Source organism: Salmo salar, chromosome ssa09, assembly GCF_905237065.1.
Source record: "Salmo salar chromosome ssa09, Ssal_v3.1, whole genome shotgun sequence".
Classification (NCBI taxonomy): Eukaryota; Metazoa; Chordata; class Actinopteri; order Salmoniformes; family Salmonidae; genus Salmo; species Salmo salar.
Window position 1 is genome coordinate 88,629,400 of NC_059450.1, and position 12,693 is coordinate 88,642,092.

Genomic DNA, 12,693 nt, shown 5'->3' on the forward strand with positions numbered 1-12,693 from the left:
GTGTTTCGATGTGTAGGATATGCAAAACTGTATAGCCTATTGTTCTATTGGTTTTTACTTTACTTAAACAACAAATGTCCACCTCACGGCTCAGCTGTCAGAGATTTAAGCACTAAATGCAACAGGGCATTGCATGCATAAACCTGTAGGCTTATGTGTCCACTGTATGATATAAATATTAAACAAATAAATATAAACGAAGAGAAGCTTAAGCCTAGGCCCAGAGTGAGCGCGAGATAGAGATATGCTATGACACCAACATGCATTTCTTTGTCAGATGGCTACTGCGTCTGCTACACAAATATAGGGGACAGAAGGAGGCTAATTCGTTATTTTTTCGATCAGAATATTCTTAATAAAGATAAGCATTATATTGTTAGATTATAGGAGTAACTCCTAGTCCTAAAACATTCTTCCTCACCTCAAATTCAACTGTAAGAGTCAGTGGGAGCACTGGTGCGCACTGCCTTCATATCACAGGCCAGCGGTATAATAGGCTAATAGCCACACCACACCAAACCTTCAGAACATGTTCTAAAATGTATTAGGGTAATATCAAAGTAAGTCAATCCATTGTTTATATGGAAAATACAAGCATTTTATTATATCGTGGAAAACACAACAATACAGTTGTATGAAACAATGAAAATTAAACAAAACACTTGCGAACTGGTTTAAACCTTCACAGAAGTTTTGAACAGGCCGTATTGCAGCAATTACCAAGAAAAACTAGTGCCTACCATGCCAAACAAATGACAGCAATAGACTCATTACATTTATTTGACAAAAGGCCTACATATAACGTATCTTAAACTAAATACGGAGCACACAATTAAAGGCCGATCAAACTAAATTTAGCCAACAAAAATGTCTCAACAGAATGAAACGAAACATATTTAGCATATTTAATGAATTGGTTTAGATGAATAAATAGAAATAAAATACTAATAATGATATACAATAATTGTAGAACAGATTATTATAAATACGAATACATTTTTTTTTAAATAAAATGCATCCTATCTGAATAGTAAGTTGCACCGAAGCCTGCATTTTGCCATTTTTTGCTATTAAAAAATATTCTGCTAATGTCTTCTATCGTATAAATGACGGAGAAATGCATAAAATGCATTTATAAAAGGCACATTTTCTTCCCCAGATCCTGCAAAAAAAAATACATGTGTGGAAATGGTATAAACGTGTCTGCTCAACTGTATGCCACTACGCAAAAGCGAATATAGATACATGCAATGCTTTATTATAAATGGCCTTTTTGTTGAGCAACACATTCTCCTTTAGCCCAATTCCATTTAGCCAATGTTCCAAACCCAAAGGAGTGAGCCAAATGGGCCTGCCAGGAGACTACATTACCCAAGAGTCTTTCCTGGCAGTTGCTGAAGATCGTGTTCGAGTGTGACGTTGGTTATGTCGGTTTTGCGATGACTATCACTTGTCTCGGTGACACTTGGAGCAGTGTGGAATGCACCTGCCAGAGTATGTCATTTACATGACCATCCATTCTATGTGTCACTAAGACTGCCTTTACTCAGGCAGCCGAAATTTGATCTTATGCCCAATTTTCTACACCCACAGGACAGGACCTTCTCTCCAGTAGATGTACTAGTAGAGTTGTCCTACACTCACAGGACAGGACCTTCTCTCCAGTAGATTTGTTGCATCATATTATAGCACAGCTAAAGGTCTTATATAGAACCCCAATGAACCCTTAATGTAAAAACAAAAGACTTGCTTCTTATACAGCACCACTAAATGTTCTATATAGAACTCTTAATTAAAACATTTTCAAAAAGAGGGGGGGTAATAAATAAAGTGATATAACCTGTTCTGGTTATTTAGAACCTTTTTCCTGTTTTCTATTTGAGTTAGATTTACATTTTAGTCATTTAGCAGACACGCTTACCCAGAGCGACTTACAGTAGTGAATGCATACATTTTATACATTTTTTTTCTTCCGTACTGGTCCCCCGTGGGAATTGAACCCACAACCCTGGCGTTGCAAACAACATGCTCTAGCAACTTAGCCACACGGGACCTAGAGTTGAATATTCTGTCCTTGTTTTCAGACATTACATTGTCGATTCCAAAGTACAGAATTGCATGGCATCAGGGTGGTCTGCCAGACTCGCTATCTGTGAAGGTCAGTGACTGATGTGAAAGGGCACATGAAGGCACGCACGCACACACACACACACACACACACACATATTCAGGGCTGTCCTTCAGCACACTTGTTTGATGTTTGATTTTTGCCCAGCTCTGCCTGGCTCTTCAAGCCACCAATGCAAGCATGCGGACTGGGTAAAGAACACTGTAGGTGAAGTCCCTTGGGCTGCTATATTTATGTCCTCCAGCAATAACACAATCTCCAAGCATCCAGAAATAGAGATGTATTTGAACAGTTGGAGGATTGATGATCCAACTTGCTTTATATTGTGGATTTAACTCTAAAGACCTTTTTGATTTTGATCCATGACACCAAGATCACGTCACCTTACTTAACATGTCATTTCACATCCAGATGAGGGGGTTTCCACCGTGTGTGTCTGTGTCTGTTTGTGTGTGTGAGAAAGAGACCGTCTCGCTATTATCGGTCTACACCAAACATATTGGATCCTTATTTTAATGACTTTGTATTTAATCACCTTGTTTTAATTCATCGTTGTCTGAATGGTTGTAACATCAGTTATTTGTTCAACGGACAGATGTTCTATCAATCAGCAGGTCGTGTTGACGATAATATCAGGGTAATTTAATAGTCTGCAACCTGTGTAGCAATATGTTCACCAAGTAAATTAGAACATTACTAGCTAACAGAAGGCTATAGGTCTACATGCTTCCACCCATGGATTAAAAATGTTGTGAAAATGGCCCATTTGTTGGGCACCTCCAGAATAAAATATACATTTTACATCACAACATGTGGTCAGAGTGTAGGGGATCGGAGAAGTTCATGATGGTGCAAATCTCAAGTCTCTCTCTAATGCAACACTGTCATCTACTGTCTCATTCTCAGCCAAAGATCTCTACCTCTACTTTATGTATGGACAGATGCTCTTCTCCCTCTCATCCACTAGAGGTCAACAAACTATTCACTTGATCTTTACTGGCACAGAGTGGGGGTTAGCTCTCAGCAAATAATGGTGTGTGTGTGTGTGTGTGTGTGTGTGTGTGTGTGCATGTATGTATGTGGGTTTGTTTGTTGTTCTCAGTTGTGTTTGTCATATTGAGTCATGGCCAGTGAGAGGACAAAACAACTATATATATACAGTGCTTCAGTATCTCACTGTTTCAGGTTGGTTTCACTCAGGAGAAGAAGGTATTACCACACATATATAGGAAAATAAGGTATTTCCACATCTCTATAGGAAAATAAGGTATTTCCACACATCTATAGGAAAATAAGGTATTTCCACATCTCTATAGGAAAATAAGGTATTTCCACACATCTATAGGAAAATAAGGTATTTCCACACATCTATAGGAAAATAAGGTATTACCGGTATGCAGATCTGCAGGGATGCATGTTTTTTTCTTTTAAAAACATTGCTCGTTTACCTTACGTTTGAGGTTGAAACTATTCAAGGTAAAGTCACTTTCCATATTTTGCCAGTCATGTTCTTGCTGTGCAATAGAATGTTTATGTTTCTTTGACTAAAAGGTCGTAATTTTAAAAACATACAAATATTGACCAACAAATTTTCTTGTCCCATTCAGCGCAATGTTCCAAGCCCAAAGGAGGGAGCCACATGAGCCTGTCAGGAGACTACATTACCCAAGAGACTTTCCCGGCGGGGTCGAACGTCGTTTTCAAGTGTGACGTTGGTTATGTCGGATTTGCGATGACCACCACCTGTCTCGGTGAAACCTGGAAAAATGTGACATCTACCTGCCGGAGTATGTAATTTACATGACTATTCATTCTATGTGACACGAAGGCTGCGTTTACACAGGCAGCCTAAAATACCTGACCTGATTTGTCATTAGGCTGCCTGTGTAAACGGAGCTGTAAAATGTACATGACTGGATGTGACTATTGTCACTTTCCACATTGTCTATGAGAATCTTGTAATGTACTTTATATTTAACACACTGTCTATGAGAATCTCCTAATGTACGTTAGATTTAACACATTGCCTATGACAGTGGTCACCAACCGTTCGATAGCGATCGACTGGTTAATCTCCAAGGCATTCCTAGTCGATCACCAAACATTTCTGTAAAAACCCAACGACAAAGCCTTGTGTGCCTATTTTTGTCGGTAGCTGCACTTCATTCAGCAGCCTTAGCGCCAGGAAGGCAAAGTGTTTCCATTTAAACAATGTCATGTGTCTGAAGGTGGATATCCAGCTACCTGGCAGACCCAGCGAGCCAATCAAGTGCACCTATAGGCCAACCGCTGGCCAATCAGATAGCTCAGATTACCGTGTCTGCACAGTTCTTCGAGCCAGACTGTCAAAATAAGCACTAAACGCACAGCAAAGTTGATACTGTGAGATTTAAAAATCTTTAAATCATTACAACAGAGAGAGTCAATGAATACAGCAAAGAGCTGCTGTTCTTATGAGTAAGTTCATATTGCAGTTGCTATTCAGCACTGTAAAAACTCTTTAAAAGCATTGCAGCTGCAATGAATGATAAACTTACGTTGTTGTTATTAGCGGCAAGTGTCTTTTTTAATATCGTGGAATATTTCGCTTTCTCTGGTCATAGAAGTAACATGAATTGGTGAATGAGGCAGAAATAATGCAGTGCAACTTGAGTTTCGCAATCAGCTGGAAGACTGGGTCCCTTTTTCTCAGCGGAGTTCGGGAGAGTGAAGGGGCGGTGAGTCGGGTGAGAGGCAGGCTCGTCGCTGCTACCTCCCTTCACTCAGACTGACCATCAGATACAGGCCATCAGTCCAGTAAAACATATATAAATAAATATATATATATGCAGTACCAGTCAAAAGTTTGGACACACCTACTCATTCAATGGTTTTTCTTTATTTTCACTATTTTCTACATGGTAGAATAATAGTGAAGACATCACAACTATGAAATAACACATATGGAATCATGTAGTAACCAAAAACGTGTTAAACTGTCACGTTCGTCATAAGGATGGGACCAAAGCCCAGCAGGAATGTGAACACTCATCTTCTTTATTATGAAGAAAACCAAAATAAACACTTAAACAAAAACAACGACGAAAAACAGTCCTGTAAGGCACACAACTTACATACGAAACAACTACCCACAAAAACCCATGGAAAAACACCCCTACTAAATAGGACCTTCAATTAGAGGCAACGAGGAACAGCTGCCACCAATTGAAGGTCAACCCAATAAACTAAACATAGAAATAGAAAAACTAGAACGAACATAGAAATATACTAACATAGAACATTAACCAAAAAAAACCCGAAACACATAAAACAAACACCCCCTGCCACATCCTGACCAAACTACAATAACAAATAACCTCTTTACTGGTCAGGACGAGACATAAACAAATCAAAATATATTTTATATTTGAGATTCTTTAAAGTAGCCACCATTGCCTTGATGACAGCTTTGCACACTCTTGGCCTTCTCTCAACCAGCTTCATGAGGAATGCTTTTCCAACAGTCTTGAAGGAATTCCCACATATGCTGAACACTTGTTGGCTGTTTTTCCTCAACTCTGCGGTTAAACTCGTCCCAAATCATCTCAATTGGGTTGAGGTCGGGTGATTGTGGAGGGCAGGTCATCTGATGCACATCACTCTCCTTCTTGGTCAATATGCAATGATAATGTATTGGGCCAATCGCCTACTGCACAAACCTTATTGATAAATAACTATTTTTAATTGGTTCATGTTTCATATGCCTATGTTTTTTAAGTAATGTTTAAAACAAATCTGAGCTGTATATTGCATTTTGACTCAGAAAAGGTTGTTGACCACTGGTCTATGAGAATCTCCTAATGTACTTTATAATTAACACATTGACTATGAGAATATTGCAATGTACTTTACATTAAACACATAGTCTATGAGTATATCTTAATATACTTTACATTAAACATATAGTCTGTGAGAATCTCTTAATGTACTTTACATTAAACACATTGTCTATGAGAATATCTTAATTTACTTTACATTAAACACATTGTCTATGAGAATCTTTATAATGCATGCCAATCTCTAACCATAACTACCGGATGAGCTGAGTTATGTATTTGTTATAATTTATAATTTTATCAATCTAAACTTATGATTCTGTTATCGTGTTATCATGTCTGTCCAGGGAGATCCTGTGGCTCCCCTGGAGAAGTGATGAATGGCAGGTATGACCTCACAGAGGGGGTGGAGTTTGGAGCCAGAGTAACAGCCCAGTGTGACAAAGGGTCAGTAGTACACACTCACAGGACAGGACCTTCTCTCCAGTATATGTACTAGTAGAGTTGTCCTACACTCACAGGACAGGACCTTCTCTCCAGTAGATGTACTAGTAGAGTTGTCCTACACTCACAGGACAGGACCTTCTCTCCAGTAGATGTACTAGTAGAGTTGTCCTACACTCACAGGACAGGACCTTCTCTCCAGTAGATGTACTAGTAGAGTTGTCCTACACTCACAGGACAGGACCTTCTCTCCAGTATATGTACTAGTAGAGTTGTCCTACACTCACAGGACAGGACCTTCTCTCCAGTATATGTACTAGTAGAGTTGTCCTACACTCACAGGACAGGACCTTCTCTCCAGTAGATGTACTAGTAGAGTTGTCCTACACTCACAGGACAGGACCTTCTCTCCAGTATATGTACTAGTAGAGTTGTCCTACACTCACAGGACAGGACCTTCTCTCCAGTATATGTACTAGTAGAGTTGTCCTACACTCACAGGACAGGACCTTCTCTCCAGTAGATGTACTAGTAGAGTTGTCCTACACTCACAGGACAGGACCTTCTCTCCACTAGATTTGTTGCATCATATTATAGCACAGCTAAAGATTATATTTAGAACCCCAATGAACCCTTATTGTAAAAAAAAGACTTGCTTCTTATACGGCACCACTAAATGTTCTATATAGAACTCTTAATTTACATTTCTGTTCAATAATAGGCGCCATATTTGAAGGAAGTGGTTAGCTACTGTATAACCTTTTTTAGTGTTCTGTTTTCTATTTGAGTTGAATATTCTGTCCTTGTTTTTCAGACATTACATTGTGGGTTCCAAAGTACGGAATTGCATGGCATCAGGGTGGTCTGGCAGACTCGCTATCTGTGAAGGTCAGACTCACACACACACACACACACACACACACACACACACACACACACACACACACACACACACACACACACACACACACACACACACACACACACACACACTCAATAACTGATTGATTAAAAAAAATGAATGTGAACACACCATTATTTATTTATTCATGTATTTTTGATGTTGCAGTGGTGAGGTGTGGAGCACCTCCTGTTGTTGCCAATGGAAGTCTGTTGAACAGAGCTGAAGAGTCGTATGCCTACAGAGAGTTGGTGGAGTATCAGTGTGACAGGCAACTGACTCTGGATGGACCCAGGTTCTTACACTGCTCTGAAACAGGACAGTTTGAGCCATATCCACCTAAATGTATCGGTATGTTTCAGAACATAACATAGAAGGTGTTACTGAATAAATAATAAACTATGCCATTATGCTTTTAAAAAATCACAGATTGACCAATTGATTGATTGATCAATTCAGTGACTGATCAATTGAGTTATTGATTGATTGCATGATAGATTTTTTAATTGGCTGATTGGTTGATTAATTGGTATATTCCTATTGGTTCATCATCAAAGACCTACATTTAATTGTAGGTAAAACATTAATTGGATATGTTACACATGGTGATGTTGTTGGTTCTATTTCTTGTATCCTAGACATAACTTGTCCAACACCTAAAATCGATAAAGCTTTCCGCGTAGAGGGACATATACCTCCATACAAATACAAGTCTTTCGTCAGATATGAATGTGAAAAAGGATATGAAATGGAAGGTGAATCAGGTCTTACCTGTGAAATAGACAGCCGCTGGTCAGCATCATACCCAACATGCAAAGGTAAGATGCATTGTGCACACATGATTCAATAGGTCTGTCTTGTCTAACTTGGATTTGTTCATAGATAAATGTTTTATTATGAAACAAGTATTGTGATCCATGTAGATTGTTTATTTTAAATCATATGTCCTTGTCTTAGAAAACTATCACATAAGCCCTTGTCTTAGCTAATGGTAATAATGGTCTTGTCTTAGTTATTAGAACACTATCACATAATGGTTTTGTCTTAGTTATTAGAACACTATGACATAATGGACTTGTCTTAGTTATTAGAACACTATCGCATAATGGACTTGTCTTAGTTATTAGAACACTATCGCATAATGGACTTGTCTTAGTTATTAGAACACTGTGACATAATGGACTTGTCTTAGTTATTAGAACACTATGACATAATGGACTTGTCTTAGTTATTAGAACACTATGACATAATGGTCTTGTCTTAGTTATTAGAACACTATGACATAATGGTCTTGTCCACTATGACATGATGGACTTGTCTTAGTTATTAGAACACTATGACATAATGGACTTGTCTTAGTTATTAGAACACTATGACATAATGGACTTGTCTTAGTTATTAGAACACTATGACATAATGGACTTGTCTTAGTTATTAGAACACTATCGCATAATGGACTTGTCTTAGTTATTAGAACACTATCACATAATGGACTTGTCTTAGTTATTAGAACACTATCGCATAATGGACTTGTCTTAGTTATTAGAACACTATCGCATAATGGACTTGTCTTAGTTATTTGAACACTATGACATGATGGACTTGTCCTAGTTATTAGAACACTATGACAGAATGGTCTTGTCCTAGGCATTAGAACATTATAACATAACCTCTTGTCTTAGTTATTAGAACACTATCACATAATTGTAACCCTATTTCATTAAGATTATCTTCTTGTGTTTATGTTTCAGCATTTTTTCAATGGCTGTATGACCTAATGGTTTCATATCATATCATTCTTTCAAGAATGGTGGATATTAATTCAGAATTAGCATCGTCTTACAATGAAGCAGAGAGTACAGGACCTTGAACTAGTTACCTGTTCCAAGACATGGTTGGAGGAGATGCTGTCTGCTCTGCTGTTACAGCAAGACACCCGACAAACATCTGAAAAACTAATTTCTATGACAACTTATGTTTGCATTATAGTGTCGGAAGACAGCAACCCTGAAGCTGAAAATAGTTTATTTTCCAAGATTAAAAATGAAGTCAAAGGTGGACTCAGTAAGTCATTGTGTGGTTTATAAGTAATTATTTGCATAGCTGTATGCACAACTGTTTTCATGTGTTCTGCATCACGCTTTGTAAGTTTTCTCTGTAGGTTATCACTGTATGTATTCTCTGTAGGTTATCACTGTAGGTTATCACTGTAGGTATTCTCTGTAGGTTATCACTGTAGGTTATCACTGTAGGTATTCTCTGTAGATTATCACTGTAGGTATTCACTGTAGGTTATCACTGTAGGTATTCTCTGTAGGTTATCACTGTAGGTTATCACTGTAGGTATTCTCTGTAGGTTATCACTGTAGGTATTCACTGTAGGTTATCACTGTAGGTTATCACTGTAGGTATTCTCTGTAGGTTATCACTGTAGGTATTCTCTGTAGGTTATTTCTTTGTAGCCTGCAGTTATATTGTGGTTATAGGGTGGTTCATTCAGCTTATTCTATTGTTTTGTATTGTTTTGTTTTTCATTCTATTGAGGTGTACTTTTTATGGTGTCAATCCAACTTTTTACATCCCGCAATTTCATAATTTGTCCTTTTTTCAGACAAAGTTTTAAACTGGGTTTCCAACACAATCCCGAAGGTAGAACTCAAGCTCCCCTGGACGAGGTAATGACAGATTTAGACAAAAAAATGATGAAATTCATCACCTTCGGAAGGACATTCAGGACATCAAAATGAACCTTTACACATGTAGCTTTTACAGTAGTAACAATTAGAGGTCGACCGAATTGAACATGTTTCATTGTTTATTTGAGGCTAAATTGATTTTATTGATGTATTATATTAAGTTAAAATAAGTGTTCATTCAGTATTGTTGTAAGTGTCATTATTATAAATAAAAAAATAAAAAAATTGGCCAATTTAATTGGTATCGGCTGTTTTTGGTCCTCCAATAATCGGTATCGGTATCGGCGTTGAAAAATCATAATCGGTCGACATCTAGTAACAATAAATGTCATCTAAAAAGTAGCTTGACTTCTGGTATCATTCCATACATCTGTAGCCAGACACTTTTCTCCCTCTCCACCACTAGAGGTCAGCAAAGTATTCACTTGAGCTTTACATACCCACATAATATATGTATATCAACTTGAGCTGTGATACTCTTGAGTGGTATTTGTGTGTGAGAGAGCGTGAGAGTGTGCATGTGTCTAACCCCTCTGTGTGTGTGTGTGTGTGTGTGTGTGTGTGTGTGTGTGTGTGTGTGTGTGTGTGTGTGTGTGTGTGTGTGTGTGTGTGTGTGTGTGTGTGTGTGTGTGTGTGTGTGTGTGTGTGTGTGTCAGAATTTCCATCAATCCTAGGTAGGTACATGGTTTCGTTCACAGTCATTCCAGAACATTTTTCTTGTTTGTTTTGAGCCTATTGATAGTTGCATAGTGAGTCTGCCAGAAAAAGCTTACAACATTGTGGCATCTTCTGCTTTCATATGAAGGAACTGAACCAACCACTGCTGACATAGGCTACATCCCCAATGACACCATATTCCCTTTATAGTGCACTACTTTTGACCAGGGTCCATATGGCTCTGATTAACAGTAGCACAGTACTGTATATAGGGAACAGGGTGCCATTTGGGATGCACACTTACAGACTGCACATGGAAATGTTGGACAGCAGGTTACTTTGGGATGCACCCCTTGTCTATGGGCCAGGCTGGCTGGGGTTTCCATTCATGTGACATGGAATTCCTGGCTGAAATTCACAACATAGATTCCCAAGTCATGTTGTTCTATTCTACCAGTTTATAGGTACATGTCCAGAGTATGCCAATTTCTAGGTACATAACCAGATTCTCCCAGTTTATAGATACATAACCAGATTCTCCCAGTTTATAGATACATGGCCAGATTCTACCAGTTTATAGGTACATGGCCAGATTCTACCAGTTTATAGGTACATGGCCAGATTCTACCACTTTATAGGTACATGGCCAGATTCTACCACTTTATAGGTACAGTTGAAGTCGGAAGTTTACATACACCTTAGCCAAATACATTTAAACTCAGTTTTTCACAATTCCTGACATTTAATCCTAGTAAAAATTCCCTGTTTTAGGTCAGTTAGGATCAACACTTTATTTTAAGAATGTGAAATGTCAGAATACTAGTACAGAGAATGATTTATTTCAGCTTTTATTTCTTTCATCACATTCCCAGTGGGTCAGAAGTTTACATACACTCAATTAGTATTTGGTAGCATTGCCTTAAATTGTTTAACTTGGGTCAAACGTTTTTAATATTTTTGATATGTAAATTGATGTATGTTTGATATTTGTATGAACTAATACGTCAGGGATTTATGAGACAGATTATTAAATACACTTTAAAGAAAACAAATTAAAACATTGAAATACAATGAAAAGACAGAAAAAGACGATTTGCACTTGAGAGATGTTGAATAAAATAATTGAGAGAACCTTTGAAAGAGATGTTCTCCTGTTTCATCATTTATCCTGTGTTACAGGATCTATTACCTGCTGTACCAGTCTCAAAACTGGGACCTGTAGCAGATTTTGGGGGGCTCGTCCGGGATCGGTGCCACCTGCTGGTCGGGAGCTGATCCAGTGATAGATAACATCTGGGACTAAGACGGAGCTGCGGCTGAAATCCATGTCGCGGACAGACTGATTCAGAGACTGATTCTTGGTTCTGGACTGTGTTGACCATTCGTGAGGAAAAGGAAGACGTTACAATGTCGGACAGTGGGAGGAAGCCTGTCAGCAAAGGAACTTTTTCAAATTGCCAATACCGTGGGTCAAGTGCAAGACAAACACCAGTCAGAGCTCGAAGAGGGTGATCATGAAGGTTGAGTACATCTGCGCCTTTATGTACAGTAACTCATTACTTGAGTCAAAATGACACCAAAATACTGATTTACATAGAGTGCTCGCAAGTAAGGAGGAGCTTAGCAAGAAACCTCTCCAACATGTTACCGTACCTACCTCACAGCCCTCTACAACACAATACAGTGACACGCCATGCAGAAGCCTGCAGTCTGGGCTGACGACACACCCAAAACACGTCAAGGGGATCTCCTTAAGAGACCTCTCCTAACTCCACTGTAGGGAATTAAAAATACAGGGCGCTCAAATTGGTGACTACACATCAGACATCACCTACAACAGTGTGTAAGCAGATAGAGGGAAGGAGTCAAAGAAGACTTCAGTGATTCAGAAATGGTCAGAGGCGTGCTCAGAATAATAAAAGAAGGACATTTCAAAGACATGTTGATGAATAAAGAGGAAATAACAGTAGCAGAGCTCAAGGTGTTCCTCCAGGTTCACTTAAGTGAAAAGAACACTACTGAACTATTCCAGGAGCTAATGTGCGCTAGACA

At 38.5% G+C, this 12,693-nt stretch overlaps 1 protein-coding gene across 5 annotated transcripts; it reads left to right on the top strand.

Moving 5' to 3' along the window:
* The first annotated feature begins 3,266 nt into the window (after positions 1-3,266).
* LOC106612146 (C4b-binding protein alpha chain) lies at positions 3,267-10,222 on the top strand. 5 transcript variants are annotated; one of them, XM_045724173.1, is made up of 9 exons: positions 3,267-3,366; positions 3,425-3,604; positions 3,736-3,915; positions 6,291-6,390; positions 7,202-7,275; positions 7,457-7,639; positions 7,927-8,106; positions 9,278-9,352; positions 9,900-10,222. In XM_045724173.1, the coding sequence occupies exons 2-9, from the start codon at positions 3,523-3,525 to the stop codon at positions 9,965-9,967; spliced, it is 942 nt and encodes a 313-aa protein (XP_045580129.1). In that variant the 5' UTR covers positions 3,267-3,366; positions 3,425-3,522; the 3' UTR covers positions 9,968-10,222. The 5 variants fall into 5 exon arrangements, with proteins under 5 accessions (XP_045580129.1, XP_045580130.1, XP_045580131.1 ...); XM_045724174.1 differs by having other exon boundaries at positions 3,272-3,424; positions 3,512-3,604; XM_045724175.1 differs by having other exon boundaries at positions 3,294-3,395; positions 3,483-3,604.
* Positions 10,223-12,693: the final 2,471 nt, after the last annotated feature.

Excerpts from the sequence above, each read along its gene's own strand:
- LOC106612146 (XM_045724173.1), top strand. The coding sequence starts at position 3,523 with ATGCAGATCTGCAGGGATGCATGTTTTTTTCTTTTAAAAACATTGCTC. Across the intron at positions 3,605-3,735 it reads TGAGGTTGAAACTATTCAAG|CGCAATGTTCCAAGCCCAAA; the intron begins GTAAAGTCACTT and ends TGTCCCATTCAG. Across the intron at positions 6,391-7,201 it reads ACAGCCCAGTGTGACAAAGG|ACATTACATTGTGGGTTCCA; the intron begins GTCAGTAGTACA and ends CTTGTTTTTCAG.